Raw genomic sequence first — 26512 nt, forward strand, 5'->3', positions numbered from 1 at the left:
TAGCAAAATAAAGTAAAATTCTTGTGGTTACCATTTTTAAATAAATTCTCTCACATTAGAAAACTTTCAAGCCTTCTCTGTCTTGCCAAGCTTGCTCTCTTCCTTGTTTACACTTCTAATAATTTTCATGTGCTCCTTCTGCTAAAACCCAAGGGTGGACTCCTGACCTCCTTGCTAGACGTGCGAATGATGCCAGGGTTAGTGACTGTTCTGCGGTTTCCCAAAGCTCCTCCTCCCCAGACCGTGACAATACTTCGGATGCTGAGGTTGGGAAGCAGGACAGGGGACACTCCTGGGGTGCAGCTCGCAGGGAAGGAAGCCGCATCCTTGGGGGTAGAAGAGGCGGGAGGGGATCAGCGTGCAATGCGGTGTGTGGACCTTTTTGACCATCCCGCTGCAGCTCACCCTGTCGCCAGCTCTGCTCTGCCGCCCGGCCCGCCCGCGCGGGCTGCTGTCCACAGTGGGAGGTACTGAAAGCAAGGAGCGGGCGCGGGGGCGGCGAGGCGGACAGCTCCTCCGAGCGCCCCCCTCCTCGCTCCGCCGCTCCTCCAGCCCTCCCCTCCTCCCGCAGCCATGTTCCACGGGCGGGGAGGGGCGGGGGAAGGGGAGAGGGACGGGGGATCAGGGCGGAGAGAGCCGGCTCAGCCTCGGGGAAGGAGGGGATGAGAGTTGGGGAGAGCAGCGGGAGGAGGAGGAGGAGGCGGCGGCGGCTAGCGAGGAGCCAGAGCTGGGTCCTGCAGTAGGACTCCCAGGAGCCACCATCATGGTGAAGAGGAAGAGCTCCGAGGGCCAGGAGCAAGACAGCGGCCGCGGCATCCCCCTGCCCATCCAGACCTTCCTGTGGCGGCAAACCAGGTGAGGGGCGCAGAGGGCACGCCGCGGGCCACCCTGGGCTGGGGACGCTCCTGGGGCCGCCTGGGTCGCCGCCGCTGCCGCTGCCGCCACTGCTGCTGAGGCCGCGCCACAGCCTGCAGCTCCCTCTCTGGGGCTGGAAAGCAAGCCCTCTGCACCTGCTTAAAAACACGCATTTAAAAAAATATTTCCGTGAAGTTTGTCGACAAGCAGATTTGGCAGTTGAATAAATATATACATTATTTAGGGGGTGGGAGGGCAGAAAACCTAGGAAGAGGGGGCGGGGAACTAGGGAAGGTAATTATGACTGGTTGTGCTCTTGCGTCCGATTTCCGCTCCGTCTCCTGCTGTAATTCCAGGCCGGTGACCTGTTGTTTTTCCAGCTCCTGTTTGGCGAATATCGGCTATGCCCACTTGTTAACCATTTTTGCTCGGATTCAGCCAATATAGTCTTCCTGGTTCAAGACCCTGAGGAAGATGATTTTTGATAAGCATTTTTTTTTTTCTTGGAAGGATCTCTGAAACCTATTCTAATAAACAAGAAACAAGATTTCCATTATTATTATTATCTTGTTATTGTTATTATTATTATTTTGTAAATTTATCAGATAAGAAATTAGGTTCTGGAAATCACAACCCACAAACTGTTCATTTTTAGTTTTTGATATAATTATACACATGAGCAATACACCACTCCTGACCATTGGCAGTTTGGAATCTGATTAGGAAAAAGTCTTCAGAATAAGAGTGGATACAGAAAATGTGGAGATTCACATCTCTTTCATGTATGTAATTACACATGTAAAAGCAAATGTCGTCAGCTGTTCAACACCTGCTCATTAACAAGCTATAGGGAGGCATGAAATTTGAGTTATGTAGCACTGTATCTTATCCGTTGAAAAAATATTTCATAAAGATGCTAATAATTTTACTCATAACCACTATCTCTATTAATTTTTCAGTGCATTTTTGAGGCCTAAACTGGGAAAGCAATATGAAGCCTCATGTGTGGTATGTGATATTCAACATTTAATGATTGTTTCCGTATTCTGTATGGTCATTTCAACCCAAAGAAAGGCATTAAATTAAACTGACTGTATAGATTAATTCATTTAGCAAATATTATTGAGCACCTTCTATGTGTTAGGCAAGATTCTAAATGATGGGATGGAGCAATAATCAAAATACAGAGTTTGCATTCTAGTGGGAGGAAGTCAAGTCACTCACAAATAAGTAAAATACATAATAAGCCAGATAATGATAAGCACTATGGAGAAAATGAAGAAAGAAAGGAGACTGGGGGCCCTGGCAGCTTGGGATTGGGGGAGGGAGTGGATTCCGTGTTAAGAGCAGCGGATAGGTAAGTCTTACCTGCTAATGTGACTGTTAGAGAAAACTGTGAAAATAGGGAGGGAGGAACAGGTAAGGGAAGAGTAAAGGGGAACAGCAAGTCTAAAGCACTTTATCCCTGAGTGGATAGGAGTAGAGCAGTAGAAGAAAGGGTGGAGAGATTACAGAGAACCAGGTGGTGAAGGGCCTTGCAGGACAAATATAAGAAGTCCATTCCTTCCTCAACAAAATTGAGACTGTTATGGTGGAAGTTAATGAGATGAGGGCCTACGAACGACTCACAGTCATATACAGTTCTGAACTTGATGTCTTGCATGTTTTGTGCAAGTCTGAAAATAGATGATATAAAATAATTATGAGAATAATGCTACTAATATGTATATCTTATAGAGTGCACTTGTCCTGAGAGCCTAAGGGAATCATATATCCTTAAAAAGGTCCAAATCACATCAAAAATAAAAAACATGAAATCATGAAGCAAAAACGGGATAAACTTTTCATAAATTTCATTAGAATTTGGAGCCCAAATAAGGATCTTCACATTTCATATATCATAACCTAAAGGTGGAAACCTAACCATTTAGGCATTGCCATGAAAATTTGCAAATGACTACGCAGATGACTACATAGTGAGGGGTTCTGAAACACATCTGAAATGTGTTAGGGCCCTTAAAAATGAAAGCCAACTAGAGAGTCTTAAATGTGCATGCAGGTACACACATTCAAATAGGAATTTGTTTTGTTGTATCTCCTGCCCTTCAAAGTTGCCACAGAGATATTTTTAAAATATCATCTTTTAATAAGGACCTTTTAATGGAATTTGTTGTTGTACTGAGCTCAAATTAGAGTAATTTGACACTTAAGAAATCACTGAGTCTTCCATAAATCATGCTTACAATTATACTAACTTAAAATAATCCTGAATTTTCCCTGTCCTTGGCAAAGATTTGGCATTTTTAATGTAGTCATACAATATCAAACAACTAAGTCACAGAGAAATAAAAATGTAGAAAGCAGTTTTCAGGGTTTAAAAAATAATAAGAGCTATATTAGTGACATTTAAGAAGGAAATGACATTAAGTACCCAGAGCACCCTATTATAAAATATACAACTCATCCTCTAAAATGTATTCAACAAGACTGTAAATTCTTTATAATCTTTTAATGCCCAACATACTCACCATTTGCTTAATGAATACTTAGATACCTGAGGGCTGAAAATTTAAAAATCATTTGGGTATGTCTTTATTCAGTTTAGAAAAAAAAAACCAAAAACAAAAAACCATTATCTTTTTACACCCCTTACCAAAACCTCACCATGCTTTTCGTTATGAAGATGGATTTCTTATTTTTCTTTTTTTAGTCAAAAAGTAACTCATTTTCTTCGGAGAATCTCTCTATTAAGTCATGTCTGTTTCTCTGGTATCCTAATAGTACCAATAATACAGCTTGAATATTTGGAACCTGTATTATGATCACTCTATAGCATATTTCCACAGTTTTCCTGGTTACATGGGTAACCAGGTAGCAATCAGGTTCAATTCATGTAAGTCAAATATTTATTAAATTTATTTTAATATTTGGAAGCTATACTTTCCCTAATCCCTTATAGCGATATCCCCCCACCATTCAAATAACAACAACAAAAACTGGAAGTAGGTCAAATTTGTTCTGTGATGTTTCACTTTCTGAAAGTATCCCTGGCCAAGAAAGATTTAATAAACCAGCAAAACTATGGCTTATGTCCCATCATTCTCCTTGCCCTTCCTTCCATCTTTTATTCAGAGGTATATGAAGTATCTTTATAGTTACAGGCATTAGGCAAGGAAATGTCTTGTGCCAGATTATTGCTTAGGACATGGAATAATTCCGAGACCCCCAAATCAGATTTCTTGAAAGAGTTGTATCGTATTTAACACTTGTTGGACCACATCAAAACAAATTCTGTCCTCAAGACCCTTTCACAAAAGACATTTCATTGTGTTCTGCAAATGTGACAGCCCCTTTGGATGCCAAAGCAGCATTTTATAACATATTACATGAGTTAAATGTGGTGTTGTGCTCTTTTTTTAGATGACACTAGTTTTGGTGAAAATAAAAATCACTTAATAATTCAAGTCCTATATTTTAAATCAAAAACCTAAAAATGGTTAAAAAGAAATGATCAGGACCCATTGTACATCAACATGAAATGCAATGTGAGTGCACTTCAAAAAACTTGATGCAGTGATTTGCATCTTGGTATAGCACTTTGATCTCCAGTTTCTCGTCAGACAGAATCTCCGATTCCTTATTTTACACATTTTTTTTCTTCTTTTTTGGCATCCACAGTCCTTTGAACGTGTGTTGGTAGAGAACAAGCTGCATGGCCTTTCTCCAGCCCTCTCTGAAGCCATCCAGAGCATTTCGAGATGGGAGCTGGTGCAAGCTGCTTTGCCTCACGTCCTGCACTGCACTGCAACCCTGCTTTCAAACAGGAACAAGTTAGGTTGGTTCTTCTTCCTCATTCCTTCTCCATGGCATGTAATTGTCAACAGTCATGCTGACGACATTTACTGGGTTACTTACTCTTTTTCTAGGCGTTGAACACGTGATCTCATTCAGTTCTCATAAATGCCCTCTCATGTAGGTACCACTATGATCTCCATCTTACCAATGAAGGAAGTGGCACTCTTATTCTTAAATCTTGAATTTTACAAGTAATACGTGAATATATTTTCCTTTTAAGCATTAAAACATTACAGGGAAGCTGAAGCCTATCACCTCTCTGAGATGAGTACCAATCCGATTTCTCTTTGGGCCTCTCAAATCCTAAAGCGACCTCTTGCACTTTGTAGTACTCTATGTATGTGTATGCATGTACATAGACACGCTTCCTTTTTAAAAGATTCTCTTGAAATTGCTTTTCTCACGTGGCAACACGTCCTAACATCCACTCCATGTTCGCGCATGTGCTGTTTTCCATCCAGTTCTTTGCCCTTTTTGGGTCTCTGCACAAAAATTACCTTTAGAGAGGGGTTTCTTGGTCACCCTGTGTAAAGTAAAGTAGTTGCTATCTTCGGAGCCTGGATTCTTAACCACCACACTGCCTATTTGGAGATATATATGGGTATCTGCCTGAAGAGAGGGGATGTGTGCAGTTTCTCTTCCTACGACACTATGTTATTCTGCAGAGATTATAAACAGTTAGGAAGCCCTAAAACAAGAATGATCCCTGAGCCCTTCCAGGGGCTCCTGGGTGACTCAGTCAGTTAAGCGTCTGCCTTTGGCTCAGGTCATGATCCCAGGGTCCTAGGATTGAGCTTTGCATCTGCCTCCTTGCTCAGTGGAGAGTTTGCTTCTCCCTCTCCCTCTGTGAGCTCTTGCTTTTATTCTCTCTCAAATAAACAAACAAATAAATAAACAAATCTTAAAAAAAAAAGAAAAAGAATGAGCCCTTCCAGCCATGGATGTAAGAAGTATAGAGAAATGCTAGTGTCTCCCAGGAAATCAAGCTGCAGAGCAAAGCAAGGATGTTCTTTCCATACCCAAAGTTGATATCCATTGTTCTGGTAGCAGAGTTTGTCTTAACTTGGCTATGTGATTGTCCCCATGCAGGCCACCAAGATAAACTGGGTGTTGCTGAGACAAAGCTACTTCATACCCTTCACTGGATGCTCCTAGAGGCCCCCCAGGACTGCAACAGTGAACGGTTTGGGGGCACAGACCGTGGCTCCAGCTGGGGTGGCAGCAGCAGTGCATTCATCCACCAGGTAGAAAACCAGGGCTCGCCAGGGCAGCCTTGTCAAAGCAGCTCCAACGATGAAGAAGAGAACAACCGAAGGAAGATCTTCCAGAACTCCATGGCCACTGTGGAGCTCTTTGTGTTTCTCTTTGCTCCGCTGGTACACAGGATCAAGGTAAGGAGAGGGCTGGTGTTAGGCTGAGGGGGGATAGAGGTGAGGTGGGCTTCAAATGGTGTTTCCATATTTCCATATTTGATTGTCCATGTCTTGTAAGATTTTGTGGCAAGCCAAGACATGGAGAGATTTATTTCTATTATCAAACCACTGATTATGATTTCAAAACACAGTTCCCTGCATATCATTATCTACTTAAAAATCTTCAAAGGTTCTCCTTCTACCCCAAGATCATGTCCAGCATATTAAACATGGCACATAAGATCAGGGAACTTTTTTTTTTTAAGATTTTATTTTTATTTATTTGACAGAGAGAAATCACAAGAGAGGCAGGCAGCGAGAGAGGAAGGGAAGCAGGCTCTCCCCTGAGCAGAGAGCCCGATGTGGGACTCGATCCCAGGACCCTGAGATCATGACCTAGATCAGGGAACTTTTAATGTATCATTTGCCAGTCCCTACTGGCATCTTCATGATCCAGCTCTGGGAGCCGTTCCCTGAATATACCCTTGCCATTCACTCTGCCCTCTTTCTTCCCTCTATTCATCTGATGATTCCTCAAACCTCAACTTCAATGTCATCATTTCCATGAAGCTGTTCCTCTGAAACTCCCCATGTAGACTAAGTCATTATCTCCTTTGTATTTCTACAGTAACTTGTAAGCTGTCTGTTATAATGCAGGTCTAGAGCAGAAGTTCTAAATGTCTTCTATGCTGTGGACTTCTAGACAGTGTGGTACAAGCTGAGAATTGCTTTCCAAAATATTTCTTAAAGCATAAAATACAAAACATAGGATGATATGGAAATCAGTTGTACTAAAATGTAACTATAGACAAGTACCCTTTGGGTCTGAAAGAGACAATATGATTTGAAATTATGTGAAGTTAGGTGAAAACACACCACTTTCTAACTGTGTGATCATGGTGATATTACTTAACTTCTCGGATCCTCCATTGCATACAGCTGTGGATACCTCTGACCCAGGGTGAATATATGTGAGGACACAATGAGGTTCCCACATGTGGAGACAAATCAAGATGTATTTGTTATTTCTGTAAATGAAAATTATGGTATACCCTCTGAGTGCCAAGTTAAGAGAAAAGAAGAAATTGTTATGCTCAAGTGTTCTTTAATAGAATAATAGGATCTTAATAAACGATTCGAGTTATATGTATTTATGTATGTATGTGAGTGTGTGTACATATGTATACGTAGGTGGTTGTAAGACCATTAATAATCACTATTAGGAGAATGAAGTGAATCTTTGCACTCCTTTTAGTTTTAGTTAAAGTTCACTTTCGTTTGACACTCTCCCATTGCTGCCAGGAATAGAATTGAAATTACCTGTAAATTAGCAAAATGCTTTGCATGCACTGGTAACATTGCTCATGAAACATACTAAAAATTTCAAATGTTGTGAAATCAAATTAAATAGCTGCTTTAAAATATTTGACTTTCCATTTTAAAAAGTCTTTTTACTAAAAAACATTAACTTAGACCATCCCCTGGTTTATGGGATTAGCGGGTCCAGGCTCCTGCCCGTCTTCTTGGCCCCATCTCCTGCCATGTCAATAGCCTTTCTCTCCTTCACTAACCTCCAAGTTCAGTGGGGCTCACCCGCAAACTCATTTTTGCTTTCAAGTAATGCACTTGTTTTTCTTTCTGTTTAAAACAACAACCTCTACCTCCTCCCCTAAATTTTCATATGGCCATATCTGTCTCATCAGTTTACTCATAACTCAAATGTTACCACCTCAGAAAGAATTTTCCTGACGACTTTTGTGTCACTAACACATGACTATCCTTTTTTTCTTTTTTCCCTCTTTGCACTTACAAGTATCCAAAATTGTTTTCTGTGGTTGTTTGCATATTTATTGCCCTTTATCCCCCTAGAACAGAGTTCTTGAGCAAAAGGACATTGCCTGTCAAGGTCACACTGTATTTCCAGTGTCTAGTGTCTGCCAAAAATGGGGTACTCAATAAGTATTTAATAGGTGACTCATTGAATAAACCAGGGGCTATGAGTAGTGATTATATGTAGGTACATTGTCCTCAAAATGGAGAGGACAGGAAAGAAGTTTTCTTTAAATAATGAGCCCATAAAGATTTCTACCTGTGGACAGACATCCTCTGGATTAAAAAATGTGGAAGTGCAGAAGTGACTGGAATGGCTCTAATTTTATTTGAAAACATGACCGAGATTAAGAGTCATTTATGGTTTGTCTCCCTCCCAATCCCATCTTGTTTCATTTATTCTTCTCCTATCCCCCTACCCCCCCATGTTGCGGGGTTGCTGGGGGGAGGTGGGATTGGGAGAGGGGGAGCGGGCTATGGACATTGGGGAGGGGAGGCGAACCATAAGAGACTATGGACTCTGAAAAACAACCTGAGGGTTTTGAAGGGTCAGGGGTGGGAGGTTGGGGGAACAGGTGGTGGGTGATGGGGAGGGCACATTTTGCATGGAGCACTGGGTGTTGTGCAAAAAGAATGAATACTGTTACGCTGAAAAAATTAATAAAAAGGGAAAAAAAAAAAGAAAACTAAAAAAAAAAAAAAAAAAGAAAACATGACCGAGTGTCCGAGTTTTGGAAACAGGCTTGCATTTGAATCACACATTTGCTGCTTCCTACTGTGTGACTATGAGGCTTAGAAACTGAAGCCTCAGTTTCCCTCAAGTATTAGTTGGACATACGAATAATTTTATGAGATATTGTGATGAGACGTGATAATGCTCAACATTATACATAAAAGAGCCTTAACAAATGTGAGTTGCTTTTAGTGATGGCATTTTTTTGTTATTAGTATTTCGTATTATCAGTAGAAAGGGAGCCTCCTCTTCCAGGGGAGACAGTTTCTGGCTCAAGACCCTCAAGTTTTACTTATAATCTGGAAGATTTATGAAGGAGTAATTAGAGAATTTATAAGGGAAAAAGACAATGCATTTAAAACATGGTACAGTGATTAAATCCTAATAAACTGTTATTATTAGCTGTTATTACTAGCATATTATTATTTCATCATTTCATTATCTCTATGAAGGAAATATTGTTCGAGATGCTATAGGGAATAAGAAATATTAATGAGTCAATAAATTTCTCCAAAAGGCTTTTTCTTCCTGAGCAAGGTGTTTGCTTTTTTAAATGTAGATAGGGAATACACAATCCCTAGACCAGGGTTTCTCAGCCTTGGCACTGTTGGTATTTTGGGCCAGATGATTCTTTCTTGTGGGACATTCATTGCCTTGTGCCTTGTAGGATATCAGTAGCTTTTCTGGCCCCTACTCACCACATGCGAGGAGCAACTCCTCCCTCTGAGCTGTGATGGCCCAAATGACTCCAGACATTGCTAGGTGTCCCCAGTGGGTGGGAAAGGGATGAGAATTGCCCCTGATTGAGAATCACTGCCTTCACTCTTCCATTGGCCTGCTGCTTATCAGACCCTGTCTGTCTCCACTTTTCTATCCATACCATACACATGTGAACTGCTCCTCATCACCACCATTAATGTCCTTTTTCCCTATCCTTCCTTTGCATTTGCCCTTCAAAATGTTAACCCCAAGTCATGACCAAAATCCATTTTTTCTACCCCTGCCCCAGATACCTGCTCACTCCTGGGGGAAAACCACATAACCATTCAGAGTGGTCTTTCTACAAAGTTGTCATCTCCAACCCCTGTGTGCTTGTCCCACTTGGCATTCCTTTTCTTGACACCACACCCTCAAGTTGCCTATCAACACTTACACAGACAATGTTACAGGCTTAATATTTGTTGAATGAATTAGCTCATTAATTAGCAAATTAATATAAATGACTCATCTTTCTGTAAGACAGTGTATATTTCAATGCACATTTTTCTCTTTTAATTAAATTCTTATTTTAATTTCAGTATGGTTAGCATACATGATTTCAGGTGTGCAAGAGAGGGATTCAACAATTCCATACATCACCTAGTACTCATCACAGCAAGTGCACCCCTTCATCCCTATACCTATTTCACCATCCCCTAAGCCCCACCCCTACCCCTCTGGTAATCATCTGTTTGTTCTCTATAGTTAAAAGTCTGTTTCTTAGTTTGCCTCACCCTCTCTTTTTTTCTTTGTTCATTTATTTTTTTTCTTAAATTCCACATGACTGAAATCATGTATTTGTCTTTCTCTAACTTATTTCACTTAGCACTGTATTCTCTAGCTCCAACCACGTCATCGCAAACAGCAAGATTCCACTCTTTTTTTTAATTTTTAAAAATTTTTTAATAGTGTTTTTGTATTCTTTAGGTAAATACCCCGTAGTAAGATGACTAGATCACATGGAATTTCTAATTTTAATTTTTTGAGGTACCTCCATACTGTTTTCCAGAGTGGTTACATCAGCTTGCATTCTCACCAATAGTGCAAGAGGGTTCCCTTTTCTCTGGAACCCTACCAACACCTGTTGTTTCTTGCCTTCTTGATGATAGCCATTCTGATAGGTGTGATATCTCATTGAGGTGTTTTTGTTTTTGGTGGTTTTTTTTTGCTTTTTTTTAAATTTATTTATTTTCAGCGTAACAGTATTCATTGTTCTTGCACCACACCCCAGTGCTCCCTGCAATACGTGCCCTCCCTATTACTAACCACCTGGTTCCCCAACCTCCCACCCCTCGCCCCTTCAAAACCCTCAAGTTGTTTTTCAGAGTCCATAGTCTCTCATGGTTCATCTCCCCTTCCAGTTTCCCTCAACTCCCTCTCCTCTCCATCTCCCCATGTCCTCCATGTTCTTTGTTATGCTCCACAAATAAGTGAGACCATATGATACTTGACTCTTTCTGCTTGACTTATTTCGCTCAGCATAATCTCTTCTAGTCCCGCACATGTTGCTACAAAAGTTGGGTATTCATCCTTTCTGATGGAGGCATAATACTCCATCGTGTATATGGACCACATCTTCCTTATCCATTCATCCGTTGAAGGGCATCTTGGTTCTTTCCACAGTTTGGTGACCGTGTCATTGCTGCTATAAACATTGGGGTACAGATGGCTCTTCTTTTCACTACATCTGTATCTTTTGGGTAAATACCCAGCAGTGCAATTGCAGGGTCATAGGGAAGCTCTATTTTTAATTTCTTGAGGAATCTCCACACTGTTCTCCAAAGTGGCTGCACCAACTTGCATTCCCACCAACAGTGTAAGAGGGTTCCCCTTTCTCCACATCCTCTCCAACACACGTTGTTTCCTGTCTTGCTAATTTTGACCATTCTAACTGGTGCAATGTGGTATCTCAATGTAGTTTTAATTTGAATCTCCCTGATGGCTAGTGATGATGAGCATTTTTTCATGTGTCTGATAGCCATTTGTATGTCTTCGTTGGAGAAGCGTCTGTTCATATCTTCTGCCCATTTTTTGATATGATTATCTGTTTTGTGTGTGTTGAGTTTGAGGAGTTCTTTATAGATCCTGGGTATCAACCTTTTGCCTGTACTGTCATTTGCAAATATCTTCTCTCATTCCATGGGTTGCCTTTTTGTTTTGTTGACTGTTTCCTTTGCTGTGCAGACGCTTTTTTTTTTTAAATTAATTAATTAATTAATTTATTTTTTCAGCGTAATAGTATTCATTGTTTTTGCACAACACCCAGTGCTCCATGCAATACGTGCCCTCCCTATTACCCACCACCTGGTTCCCCCAACCTCCCACCCTTGCCCCTTCAAAACCCTCAGGTTGTTTTTCAGAGTCCATAGTTTCTTATGGTTCTGTGCAAAAGGTTTTGATCTTGATGAAGATTCCACTCTTTTTTGTGGCTGAATAATAGTCCATCATGTCTCTATATCACATCTTCTTTATCCCCTCATCCATTGATGGATACTTGGGCTACTTCCATAATCTAGCTATTGTAAATAATACTGCAAAAAATATAGAGACACATGTATCCCTTTGAACTATTGATTGATTGAATGATTGGGTAAGTACCCAGTAGTGTGATTACTGGATCGTAGAATAGTTCTAGTTTTAATGTTTTGAGGAATTTTCATACTGTTTTTCACAGTGGCCGCACAAGTTTACATTCCTACCAACAGTGTGAGAGGGTTCATTTTCCTTCACATCCTCACCAACACTTGTTTTTTTCTTGTGTTTTTGATTTTAGCCATTCTAACAGGTGTGAGGTGATATCTCATTGTGGTTTTGATTTACATTTCCCTGGTGGTGTGTGAGGTTGAGCGTCTTTTCACATATTTGTTGGCCATCTGTATGTCATCTTTGAAGAAATGTCTATTCATGTCTTCTGCCTGTCATTTAATTGGATTGCTTATTTTCAGGGTGTTGAGTTTTATAAGTTCTTTATATGTTTTGGATACTAATGTTTTATCCAATACATTATTTGCAAATATCTTCTCCCATTCAGTAGGTTGTCTTTTAATTTTGTTGGTTGTTTCCTTCACTGTGTAGAAACTTTTTATTTTGATGTAGTCCTGATAGTTTAATTTTGCTTTTATGTCCCTTGCCTCAGGAGACACATCTAGAAAAATGTTGTTATGGCTGATGCCAGAGACATTACTGAGTGTTTTCTTTTAGGATTTTGGTGGTTTCAGATCCTTAATTCATTTTGGTCCTTAATCCATTTTGAGTTTATTTTAGTGTAAGAAAGTGATCCTCTATCATTCTTCAGCATGTTGTTGTCCAGTTTTCCCAGCACCATTTGTTGAAGAGACTGTCTTTTTCCCATTGCATAGTCTTTCCTCCTTTGTTGAAGATTAATTGACCATGTAATTGTGGGTTTAATTCTGGGTTTTCCATACTATTCCATTTATTTATGTGTCTTTGTGCCAGTACCATACTGTTTCCATTATAATAGCTTTGTAGTATAACTTGAAATCTGGAATTGTGATACCTCCAGTTTTGTTGTTCCTCTTCATGATTGCTTTGGCTCCTCAGGGTCGTCTGTGGTCCATACAGACTTTAGGATTGTTTGTTCCAGTTCCGTGAAAAATGCTGTTGGTATTACCATAGGTATTGTATTAAGTCTTTAGATTACTTTGGATAGTAAAGGCATTTTAACAATCCATGAGCATGGAATATCTTTCCATTTCTTTGTGTCCTCTTCAATTTCTTTCATTAGTGTTTTTTAGAGTTTTCAGAGTACTGATTTCTTCGATCCTTTGGTAAAGTTCATTCCTAGGCACTTGATTATTTTGGGTGCAATTATAAATGGGATTGTTTTCTTAATTTCTCTTTCTGCTGCTTCATTATCTGTGTATAGAAGTGCAACAGGTTTTGGTACATTGATTCTCTGATTTTAATTTGCCTCAAATATGTAACATGAAATAAATCTAAAAATTCTGTCAGATAGATTATTTTCAACTAAATTTAATTTGGTGAAAAATTCTGGGTATTTATTATAACTAAGGAATTTAGTGCACTTATTTGCATATGTACTTATTCCTTCAATAAATATTTATTGAGTGCCTAGTCTATGAGAGGCAGTACTCAGAGTGCTAGCAAAATAGCAAGGAATAAAAATCCAAGCCTCAATGAGGTTTTTATAAAATCCGTATGTTTGAAGTAAACAACTTTAAAATTTAAAATAATATTAGTGTTTAAACTCGATTTCTCTAAACTACTCATAGACATATTTAGAATTTCATGCCATCAAGAAAACAGGCTTTTGGTGAAAGCAAGAAGTGCATCTGAAATGCGGAGCTATTGATTCTACTAGTGTCTGTGTCTTCTGGTTTTTCTAAGGACCTTACTAGACCCTTGCCCCACAGATGCTTGAATGATAGTGTCTCCTCCAGCTGTCAGCTTTCTGGCCATGACTGCATACATAGCATTACATGACCCAATAAAGGAGACTCCAGAAGAGAAATTGGGTCGCAGAACTTATGCATTCAACCAACTTAAAAGGACTTACAAAGGAACATAGTAACATAAGAGGGCCACGCATTCTGCAAGTGTTCAAGTCTAAAGAATGATTTGATTTAGTTTGTGTTACTTGTGAAATGTAAACTATCTTCAGCTAATCAACAAATCTGTATTGATGCTCAAGGAGAAATGCACAGAAGATCTCAATTTGTCTCCAATAAATATACAATCTATTTGGAAATATATCAAAGAAAGCAAAATAATAACTCTCAGTGAGTGCTACATTGGTAGGGCCAGTGTTAAAGACCCGGGTTTCAGTATAAGAGAGTTTACCTTTGGATGTAATGTCCACTGGGTTTTATTTTATCCCAAGATTACTTATGAGAAACATGGAAAAGGACTGAGCTCAGAAGCTATGAAACTATCAAAACCAGGTCAATTGAAATTTGACTTCCTGAAATTCTGGAGACAAATCTGATAAACTTCGCTTTCTGTTAATCCTCCACTTGCTGGATCTAACACCATACATATTATGTTCCCTTATCTTTAAATCTGCCCATCAAGCTGTTTACTCAGTATCTTTAGTTGAATGTCTAACAAGCATCTCAAACTTAACATGTCTGTAACTAGACTCCTGATATGCCCACACCTTCTCCTCCTTCATCTTGCCTATCTTTGTCAAAGCCAAAAACCTTTGACACCTTTCTCACACCTTCCACTTCCAGTCTGTAGACTGTGTTCAAAATGTATCCAGAATCTACCACTGCTCATTTCGCCCTCTACAAACTCTCTCCTGTAATTATCTTCCACCTTAATGATAATAATAGCTTCCTAAACTGTCTCTCTTTCCACTTTTGCCCTTCCTCGAACTATTCTTAATAGCCTCAGTAATCCTATCAAACATTCATCCAGTAATGTCATGCCACTACTCAGAACCCTCGTGGTTCCTCGTCTTACTCAGTAATTGCTGAAGCCCTTACTATGACCTATCAGGCACTGTATTATTTGGAACTCAAAAACTTCTCTGACCTTACTTTTTCCTTCTACTCTTCTGCTATTTACTTGACTCCAGATACACAGTCTCCTGGCTTATTCTTGATAGATCAGGCATATTTAGGACCTTTGCACTTGCTGATCCCTTCTCATGGAAAGTTTTTTCTGAAAATATCTACATGGCAGCTCCTTCCTTTCATTTAGATCTTTTTTACTCAAAAGGCACTTTCACAACAAGGATTTCCCCTGGCCATCCTATCTAAAATTTGGACACCTTGCAGACACAACCCATTGCCTGCTTTACTTCTCCTTTTGCACCTAGAAAAACAGGGATTTTTGTATGCTTTGTTCACTATTCTAGCCCAGAGTAGAGTAGTACCAGGTATGCAGTAGGTGGTGTATAAATATTTGTAGAATGAATGTTGACAGAATTTGACCAAGTGCTTTATGTACTTTCCTGATACCTTCACAGGGAATCCTAGATGCTTTCCCATCATGGGCCCTGTTGTAGCCCTAGTATCCCAGTCCATAGCAGATGAAGCTTCTCTGTATCAATGTGTGCATTTCACCGACCTTTCCAGCTAAAGTTTCCTTGACACGAGCCACAAAGTTTCACCATTTGCAGGATCATTTTTTGTTTTTCCCAATTCATTTCTACTTCTTATTCTTCTAGATCAGTGGTTTTTTTTTTTAAGATTTTATTTATTTTTTTAAATTTTTTATTTATTTCTTATTTTTTTATAAACATATAATGTATTTTTATCCCCAGGGATACAGGTCTGTGAATCGCCAGGTTTACACATTTCACAGCACTCTCCATAGCACATAGCCTCCCCAATGTCCATAACCCCCCTCCCCCTCTCTCAACCCCCCCCCCCCCCAGCAACCCTCAGTTTGTTTTGTGAGATTAAGAGTCACTCATGGTTTGTCTCCCTCCCAATCCCATCTTGTTTCATTTGACAGAGATCACAAGTAGGCAGAGAGGCAGGCAGGGGTGGGGGGGAAAATAGGCTCCCCACCAAGCAGAGAGCCTGATATGGGGCTTGATCCCAGGACCCTGGGATCATGACCTGAGCTGAAAGCAGAGGCTTTAACCCACTGAACCACCCAAGCGCCCCATAGATCAGTGGTTTTCAACCATGGCTACACGTGAAAGTCATAAGAGAACTTCAGAGCGATTCTAATTTAATTGTTCTGAGGAAGGGAAGGAGTTGAGACCTGGGCCTCCTAGGTTATAACAGCTCCTTAGGTGATTATAATATGTAAGCTAAGGTTGCAAATCCCGGCCCCAAGTGAATTCCTGGGTCTCGGTTGTGTTCATTAATCTGTAATCACATTCTCTGCTTCCATCTCTTTCTTTTTGAGAGGCCAAGTTGTTTGATTTCTTTATTTTATTTCTTTTTTCTTTTTAATTCCAGTTCATGGCTGAGTTGTTTAAAATTTAATTTCAGAGTGTCATATATTTGTACTTAAAAAATATGAGATTGCATTTTAAACATCTCAACCTCTCAAAATGAGGTCATGATGAAGCAGAGAATGTTCTCCCTGGAAGAGACTCTAAATTGTAGATAAACTGAGTGAGTTTGGGTTGTAAGGTCAGTGTATTCAGCAAGTACTTGTTGAGCTCCTATTGTGTACCCAATTTCTAATGCTGTGTTAAGCGTTGTAATGAGGCCAGGTGCTGTGGAAAGGGGGAGAGTGCCTGATAGACCCTCAAGGAATTAAAGATTTTTGAGACGGTAACATTACAAAACAATATACTGGGAAGGTCTAAATATATGTTCCTGATTCCATGAAGCAAAGAAAAAAGATGGCCAAGAGAACAGAAAGTCAAAATAACCAGTATCTGAGGATATTGATTTAAGAGGGAGAAAGAAGGACAATTAAATAATTAAGAGGAATAATAATGATAACCACAAGAGATCTGCCAAGACTTTTGAAATAAATAGGCCTTGATCACTGCTAACAGAAAACAATAATTTGTGTTTCACGCTTTGTCCAAAGCTCCATTTTAATTATTAATTTTGCCAAAAGCAGACCACCGTGGTTTCCATAGTAATTGCATTGATAACTTAGGGCTACTGGTTTACCCCAGAAACACTCATCTGAGTGATGAAAAAGGGTCTAGAAGATCAACCTACTTTGACAATAATCTTATGAATGATACTAATCACTGCAATGACTGGGCCTTTCAACCAGTTACAAGCCAGGTATTAGATATAAATCTTCTCTTCCCTCAGGAATCTGACCTAACCTTCCGACTGGCCAGTGGGCTTGTTATATGGCAGCCCATGTGGGAGCACAGACAGCCTGAAGTCTCTGGCTTCACAGCACTGGTGAAGCCCATCAGGAACATCATTACAGGTTCGTAACTTGGACGTCCAGTGGAACAGGGGTAGCAGACTCCCTCACATGGAGGAGTAAAGGTGATGGAATGATTTGCCCTAAAGAAACCAAGAGGAAGAAAATTCCTCCAGGGAGAATGTTAGTGCCCCAGGCACAGGGCTCACTCACATGATGAGAAACTAAACCAGGGGCACATGCCATTGAGTTGTGTGGCTTTGGAGAAGTCATTTTAACTTCCTGCACTTCAGTTTCCTTATATGTAAAACAGGAGTTAAAATATAATATTGCTAGTACTTATGGGTTATTATGAAGAATAAATGAATTAATTTATGTAAAATTGTTTAGAAGAATGCCAGGTACATAGTAAGTAAATAAGCTGTAGTTATAATTTTATCATCATAATCATCATTATAGTAGACAAAGTAACAGCTCCTTAATAATCTTGTCTTGATGTTTATTTGCTATCAAAGTATTTCACTACAGGAAATGTCTAATAAAATAATCTTATTGGTGAGTTGTAGAAAGACTAACACATGACAGCTTGAAAAGTACCTGGAAGGCAGATGCTTCATTCCAGATCTATCTCTTACTAGATACCTAACCTGAGGTATTACCTAACTTGAGTATTCCTATTTTTTTTAAATGGAGAAAATAAGTACCACCTTATATGGCCTCATAGTGTGGAATAAGTAAGAATCCACATAAGGTACCCATTTTATAGCTTAATAACTTCCATCTTTCTATTTCCAACCAAACTTTTAGCATTGATAATAACATCTAGAAAGAGATAAATTATGTAGTACATCTATAGATGCATGAGATAAATATATCTCTATCATTTGCTTAGTTCCCAAGATTTTTCTGTAGACAGTAGAAGATTATGCATGTAAAGAGCTTCATAAGGGAAAGGAAACCATCAAGAAGTTCTTATGTATTTTCCCCCTATAATTTAACATAACTTTGCAAGGTACATAATATGCTAAAGTGTTTTCTATAAAAAAGAGTGCCATATTATTTATATACATGATAAGATGCTTATAATGACAAATCATGCTTACTATTGTAATTCAAACAAAAGATGAAGTTTTTCATATGTAAAAGTAGACTAATTCCAGATTTAATGTGTACAATACATTAACTAGTGAAATAAGTTGTAAATTCAAGGGTAACAGTCTGTCATAAGGACTCACTGTATAAAAATGTCATAGCCAGAAGTGATCTACTTTAGATTCCATGGAGGAAATGAGGGTAATTTCATCGAATTAAAACCATCTGAAAGTGAAGATGGATGTACAAGGTTAAAAAACTGAAAACAATAGAAATAAGAAAATAAAATATGTTACAGTAAAACAAAACTATTACTGAAAAAGACATCTTACGTTGATGAAGAAATTTTTTTTCATATTTTTAAGTCATCACTTTCCTTTTGAATAAAGAGGTCACTTCACATTTAGTTCTCTCTCTCCATCTCTCTCTCATTAATACATAAAACTATCATTTAACAGATGCATTAAAATTATTAAGAAGTCATGTCCCTCGTGAATCACTGGGGCTGTTCACGTTACCATCCCTTGCTTCTGGATGGTATTCACAGTGGGTTCTTTCCCATCTACCTGATACCTGTGGAGGTGAAGCAGTGCCCAGCTTCTGAAGTGAAATTAAACTCAGCTCAGACACATGGCAAGAAGAGAAAGCAGTGGCATGTAGGTGATACTGCCTGGGTCTATTGTTTTGTGACCTCAGTAAATCCCTTTCTCAGCATCAGTTTGTTCATAGTTCTCATGTGGCATGGCCAGTTTCACTCCCCACTGTTCCCAGTCCTTAGAAAAGACATAATTGATTTGAATCTTGCCATAGGGGAAGATTGATGTGAGCTTAATGTGCTCATAAATGCACAGACCCTGGAGCCAGAAAGCCTAGGCTTGAATCTTCAAGTGAGAGTCAAATGATCTTGGGCAAGTTAAACTCCCTGTGCCTTAATATCTTTATCTGTAAAATGGGTCTAATAGTAGTCCATATGTTATGATAGGTTATTGTAAGGGTTAAATGAGTTGAGACAGTAGTCCTTCCCCCCATCTGTGGTTTCACTTTCTGCAATTTCAATTCCCCGTGATCCAAACACAGATGATTTAATTCTCCTTCTGACAAATCATCAGAAGATCAGTAATTAATACTACGTCACAACACCTATGTGCTTGACCTCACTTCATTTCTTCACTTAGGCATTTTATCATCTCACATCATCACAAGAAGAAGGGTGAATGCAGTACAATAAAGTATTTTGAAAGAGAGAGAAAGAGATCACATTCACATAACTTCTATTACGGTATATTGTTGTAATCATTCAATTTCATTATTAGTGATTGTTGTTAATCTCTTCCTGTGTGTGATTTGTAAGTTAAACTTTATCATAGGTAAGTATGTGTAGGAAAAAACAGTATAGGTAGGGTTCAGTAGTAGCCACAGTTTGAGGCATCCACTTGGAAGAGATCCCCACAGATAAGAGGGGAGTACTGTATACATAAAATGCTTTTAAAAGGATGTGACAGTTACTTAGTTCTATATAGATGTTAACTATTATTATTTTTAGTATTGTCAAGTTTTTAGCACCATAACCCATTGAGTCAGCCTGAATAGATGAACAAATCTAAATTGTTATGATAACCTAGAAATGTGAAGGGTTTTTAATTGGTTATTTGATTCTTCTTACAAAATAGTCTATTAAATGTTTTCTTTCAAGCTGATAATGATATGTTACAATGATTTTTTTAAAAGAAATGCACTGGTGAAATAAAATGAGCTTATTTATCATAATCATAAAATTTGTGATGGTATTTCCCCCATCTTGGCAGCTAAGAGAAGCTCTCCTATCAACAGTCAAAGTCAAACCTGTGAATCACCAAATCAAGATGCAAGACATCGAGAGGTGAGTTTATTGTGATTGTGGGGAAGAAAGCAGGTGTCATTTCGTGGCTGTAGTGTAGTATGAAGGATAAGACGCATTCTAGAATGACACTACTTGCTTTCAAAACAAGTTCCTATTCCTCAATATAAAACTTTAAGTAGTCTCTGGTTTTCTGTCAAATATGGAAAATAACTTTAGGCACTTATCCGGGGTGGGAGTGCTGAGACAGGAGAATGTATAACTGTGTTTTATCTTTGTGGCAAGTGGGTAACCAGTGGCGTTTTCTCAATGACTCGTGTGTGATCAGTAGTGCTCTATCCCAATGGTTAGTGCGTAATAAATAGTGCTTTACTTCAATGGCTAGTGTGTAACATTCAATAAGTGTTAGTTATCATTATTCCTCCTACATTAATTAAAGTGTCATCTTGTTCTCAATTATTAAATCTCCTTAATATCCGGGATGCTTGGGTCACTCCGTCGGTTAAGCATCTGTCCTTGGCTTGGGTCATGAACCCAGGGTCCTCGGATTGAGTTCTGTGTTGGGCTCCTTGCTCAGCTGCTTCCCCTTCTGCTTGCCTTTCCCTGTGCTTGTGTTCTCTCTCTGTCTCCCTCTGACAAATAAATAAATAAAGTCTTAAAATCTTAAAAAGAAAGAAAAAAATCTCCTTAATATTCTTTAGGCAAGCAGAATATAGCTAAGATAATGCTGCAGCAGGTGGGAGGAGGGAGTAGAAAGAAGGTACAAGGTATAGATAGTCTTATCCTTTAAGAAATCTAAAGTTTAGGGGTGCCTGGGGGGCTCAGTGGGTTAAAGCCTCTACCTTTGGCTCGGGTCATGATCCCAGGGTCCTGGGATCGAGCCCCGCATCGAGCCCCACATCGGCTCTCTGCTCAGTGGGGAGCCTGCTTCCTCCTCTCTCTCTGCCTGCCGCTCTGCCTACTTGTGATCTCTGTCTGTCAAATAAACAAATAAAATCTTAAAAAAAAGAAATCTAAAGTTTAATGAAAGATCAAGATGAATCCACATAAAAGAGAATATGCATAATAAAAAGAATATAATTCTGTGAAAAATATTCATGCATTCTTTGGTTTGGAACAGAAAGAAATGAAGGTTAGGGTAGTTCAAAGCCGCATGATTATGTATACTGCCATTAATTTAGTGTATTTCTAGGTGAGCTACCTTCACTTCCAATTCAACTTGTGCAAAATACAATTTTCTGCTTTCTGACAACATTGGATTCTCTTTCTAACCGATGCATTACTCTCAGTTGTGCCATCATCCTTTCTCCCCTCAAAACCACAAATTTTGGAGTCCTATTATGTCTACTGTTTCCTGAACATTTACTAAGTACAGACACTGTGATTTATCTGCTATATTTTATCTATTCTAAGATAAATTTTTTTTTCATTTTTAATATTTGAAATCACACGTTTGATGATCTTCGGTTTCTTAAAACCTCCCTGCCTGGTAGCGGTATTGATAAGTTGTCATTTTCATAAGGTTGCGCAGCATGAATTTGTCATTTCCAGCATCTAACTTTGCAGAATCGGGATCAGTGACTTAGAAGAATATGTCAGAGGGAATAGCAGAGCACTCTTTTAAGAAATAACACTTTGAAGAAATAACATTTTGACATTGAGAAAGTTACTCTGTAGAAAAACATGTGTCAAAAACTCTAATTTAAAATTTAGAAATTTCAAGAGTACCTCTACCAATTTATTTCACTTGTATCTTCTTTTTACATATACACAGGATGAATATATAACCAAAAACTATGCCAAAATAAGTCTAAGATAGTGCTTTTAATAAATATATTAGAAAAAGTCCTTACGGGTACGTGTCCTAGTTTAATTAACAGAGTTTTTTCTTAATTGAACATAAAATAATGGTGTCTTATAACTGATGACCTCTAAGAGACAACAAATATGCCTCCTATTTCATTCTCCTTCCTCCTCTCAATTTGATTTCTTGCTGAGTCATATTGTTTTATCTTGTTATGTTGCTCAGGTGTGTTCTTTATTCTCTACACCCAAAACTACCCTCTAAATCCAGGTCCTCATAACTAGATTGCAGTTGGAACCACCTAATTGGATTTTTCTACCTCTAGCCTCTCCTGCTTCACAAAAATATCACTTAATAATGCCTGACTATCCCAGGGGAATTCTACCAAACATTTAAAGAAGAATTAATACCTATTCTCCTGAAACTGTTCAAAAAAATAGAAATGGAAGGGAAATTCCCAAACTCATTTTATGAGGCCAGCATTACCTTGGTCCCAAAACCAGACAAAAACCCTGACAAAAAGGAGAATTAGAGACCAATGCCCTTGATGAACACAGATATGAAAATTCTCACCAAAATACTAGCCAATAGGATCCAACAGTACATTAAGAAGGTTATTCACCACAACCAAGTGGGATTTATTCCTGGGCTGCAAGGTTGGTTCAACAACCACAAATCAATCAATGTGATATAATACATTAATAAAAGAAAAAACAAAAACTATATGGTACTCTCCATAGATTCTGAAAAAAGCATTTGACAAAGTACAACATCCTTTCTTGATCAAAACTCTTCAAAGTGTAGGGATAGAGGGTATATACTTCAATATCTTCAAAGCCATCTATGAAGAACCCACAGTGAATTAATTCTCAATGGGGAAAAACTGAGACCTTTTCCCTAAGGTCAGGAACATGGCAGCAATGTCACTTACTACCACTGCTACATAGTACTAGAAGTCCTAACCTCAGCAATCAGACAACAAAAAGAAATAAAAAGCTTCTGAATCAAGAAAGAAGAAGTCAAACTCTCAGTCTTTGCAGATGATATGATACTTTATGTGGAAAACTCAACAAAGACTCCACTCCAAAACTGCTCGAACTCATACAGCAATTCAGTAAAGTGTCAGGATATAAAATCAATGCTCAGAAATCAGTTGTATTTCTATACACCCATAGCAAGCAGAAGAAAGAGAAATTAAGGAGTCAATCCCATTTATAATGCACCCAAAACCATAAGATAGCTAGGAATAAACTTAACCAAAGAGGCAAAGAATCTGTACTCAGAAAACTATAAAACTATCTGTACTCATGCAAGAAATTGAGGAAGACACCAAGAAATGGAAAAAGTCCCATGCTCATGGAATGGAAGAACAAATATTATGAAAATGTCTATGCTACACATTTAACACAATCCCAATCAAAATCCATTAATTTTTTTCAAAGAAATGGAAAAAATAATCCTAAAATTTATATGGAACCATAGAAGACCCCGAATGGCCAGAGGAATGTTGAAGAAGAAAGTCAAAGTTGGTGGCATCACAATTCCAGACTTCAGGCTCTATTACAAAGCTGTCGTCATCAAGACAGTGTGGTACTGGCACAAAAACAGACACAGAGATCAGTGGAACAGAATAGAGAGCCCAGAAATGGACCCTCAATTCTATGGTCAGCTAATCTTTGACAAAGCAGGAAAGAATGTCCAATGGAAAAAAGACTCTTCAACAAATGATGTTGGGATAATTGGACAGCCACATGCAGAAGAATGAAAGTAGACCATTTCCTTACAACACACACAAAAATAGACTCCAAATGGATGAAAGACCTCAATGTGAGACAGGAATCCCTTGAAATCCTTGAGGAGAACACAGGTAACAACCTCTTCAACCTCACCCGCAGCTACTTCTTGGTAGACACATTACCAAAGGCAAGGGAAACAAGGGCAAAAATGAACTATTGGGACTTCATCAAGATCAAAACTTTTGTAGCAAAGGAAATAGTCAACAAAACCAAAAGACAGTTGAGAGAATGGGAGAAGATATTGGCAAATGACATATCCGATAAAGAGCTAACATCCAAAATCCATAAAGAACTTATCAGACTCAACACCCAAAGAAGAAATAATCCAATCAAGAAATGGACAGAGGACATAAACAGACATTTCTGCAAAGAAGACATCCAGATGGCCAACAGACATGAAAAAGTGCTCCACATGACTCGGCATCAGGGAAATACAAATCAAAACCAGAATGAGATACCTCCTCACACCAGTCAGAATGGCTAAAATTAACAAGTTGGGAAATGACAGATGTTGGAGAGGATGCAGAGAAAGGGAACCCTCCTACACTGTTGGTGGGAATGCAAGCTGGTGCAGGCACTCTGGAAAACGACACGGAGGTTCCTCAGAAAGTTGAAAATAGAGCTTCCCTACGACCCAGCAATCACACTACTGGGTTTTTATGCTAAAGACACAAAAGTAGTGATATGAAGGGGCACGTGCACCCGAATGTTTATAGCAGCAATGTCCACAATAGCCAAACTATGGAAAGAACTTAGATGTCCATCAACAGATGAATGGATAAAGAGGATGTGGTGTGTGTGTGTGTGTGTGTGTGTGTGTGTGTGTGTGTACTATGCAGCCATCAGAAAATGAAATCTTGCCCTTTGCAACAATGTGGATGATACTAGAGGGTATTATGCTGAGCTAAATAAGTCAATCAGACAAAAACAATCATCATATGATGTCTCTGATATGAAGTATTTGAGAGGGAGAGTGGGGGATTTGGGGAGTAGGGAAGGAAAAAATGAAACAAGATGGGATCGGGAGGGAGTCAAACCATAAGAGATTGTTAATCTCACAAAACAAACTGAGGGTTGCTGGGGAGGGGATATGGAGAGGGTGGTTGTGTTATGGACATTGGGGAGGGTATGTCCTATGGAGAGTGCTGTGAAATGTGTAAACCTGAGGATTCACAGACCTGTACCCCTGGGGCAAATAATACATTATATGTTTATAAAAATAATTTAAAAAAAAATTTTAAATGCCTGAGTAATCTTCCTTATGCATCATTTATTTATTAACTCATCATTCCACAAAGGCTTATTATAGGCAAGGTTGCCATCTTTTCCCTATATCCCTTTTTCCCTAGGAACTTATAGTGGATTTCTTGTACCAACACCTCTAGACCAATCTCTTCTCCCTGTTTCTCTGTACCTTCTACAATCTGGCATCATTTTTCTTAAGTGACCTTGTTTACCCCTTCAGTTAGTTAAGTACTTCTTCTAATATATTGAGCATGTGCTTTAGCCTCTGGGTCTTTGCTCAGACTGTCTCCTTTATGTGGATTGCTATCTTTCCTCCTTGTTGCCTGTCTAAATTTTATCTATCTTCTAAGCACCAATTAATATCCCAACTCCCCCCATGAACTCCTGTTTAATTACTCTAAATCTGCACTGCCCAATATGGTAGCCACGAGGCCCACTGTGGCCCTTGAACACTTGAAATAAGGCTAGTTTGAATTGAGATGTGTTGTAAGTATCAAATATATACCAGATTTTGACTACTTAATATGAAAAAAGGAATGTATATCTTAATGAGAATGTTTATATTGATTATATGTTGAGATGATAATTTGGGATTAAACAGAATATAATTTAAAATTTCACAGATTTTTACTATTTTTAAAACTAGATATGTGTCTCATGTTTGTGGCTTGTATTATATTTCTACTGAGAGTGCTATTTTAATCTATATTCATCTTAAAACTTAGCTGTAGGTTCTTGATTTCAAGGTTCAGATTCATCTATTACATATCGCCCAAATTACCTAACATGAAGCACACATAGTATGCTCATACTAGGGGATTCTCTGATCCAGTTCAGAGGACTTATTTATGAACTTTCTAGCTGTATTTGTCTCTCTATGCATCATGGTTGGACAGTGCTTTCTTATTTTACATAAGAAAATAGAAATTATAAGGACTTAAATTCTATGATAATTTTTTGAGGATCTTTATACATAATGAAGAGTTTTATCTGTAATACCCATGGAAAGACATTGTCTTCTTATCTGAGCAGAGTTATATATATTAGCTAAATGTCATTAAAATAAGCTACTCTTTAAGAGAATGGCTGCATTTGTGCTTAACAAATCAGAATAAAGGTCATCATCTTCAATTGAAAAAATGTATCCCATTCTCCTTTAATGAGTGACAGAAAAACCTGAACCTTGTGCTTCGATTCTCATTTTCTGGCTTCAGTTTGATCAGCTCTTACTAACCTGGTTTCCAGCTCAGGACTTACTCAGCTCATCTCAGTATTGGCATATCTTTGATGAGTTGGCGGTTTGTAACTTTTCTATAGATCCTGGGTATCTGGAGATGAAAAAGAAAAGAATCAAGGGCAAAATGAAATAAAGTTTATGAAAGTACTCAGCTGAATGCTTGAAATAACATACATGGCTCTCTTGAAGTCTTTTTCCATTTGCTCGTAGATGAACACAAAATCATTTGGTCTCTGACCTTGTAGATAGCTATGCTATAAAAACAATGTATGTAA

The 26512-nt window shown here is 38.7% G+C and overlaps 1 protein-coding gene across 4 annotated transcripts in view; it reads left to right on the top strand.

Moving 5' to 3' along the window:
- The first annotated feature begins 691 nt into the window (after window positions 1–691).
- The window catches only part of UNC80 (unc-80 homolog, NALCN channel complex subunit), a 227977-nt gene continuing 202156 nt past the window's right edge, over window positions 692–26512 (top strand). For all 4 annotated transcript variants that reach the window (XM_046019112.1, XM_046019110.1, XM_046019111.1 and 1 more), the window contains exons 1-6: window positions 692–855; window positions 1815–1863; window positions 4534–4690; window positions 5800–6101; window positions 17166–17289; window positions 20124–20197. In XM_046019112.1, coding sequence (XP_045875068.1) covers window positions 764–855; window positions 1815–1863; window positions 4534–4690; window positions 5800–6101; window positions 17166–17289; window positions 20124–20197 — 798 coding nt within the window. In that variant the 5' untranslated portion in view covers window positions 692–763. The remainder of the gene's footprint in view (window positions 856–1814; window positions 1864–4533; window positions 4691–5799; window positions 6102–17165; window positions 17290–20123; window positions 20198–26512) is intronic.

Source organism: Meles meles, chromosome 9, assembly GCF_922984935.1.
Source record: "Meles meles chromosome 9, mMelMel3.1 paternal haplotype, whole genome shotgun sequence".
In the NCBI taxonomy this organism is placed as follows: domain Eukaryota; kingdom Metazoa; phylum Chordata; class Mammalia; order Carnivora; family Mustelidae; genus Meles; species Meles meles.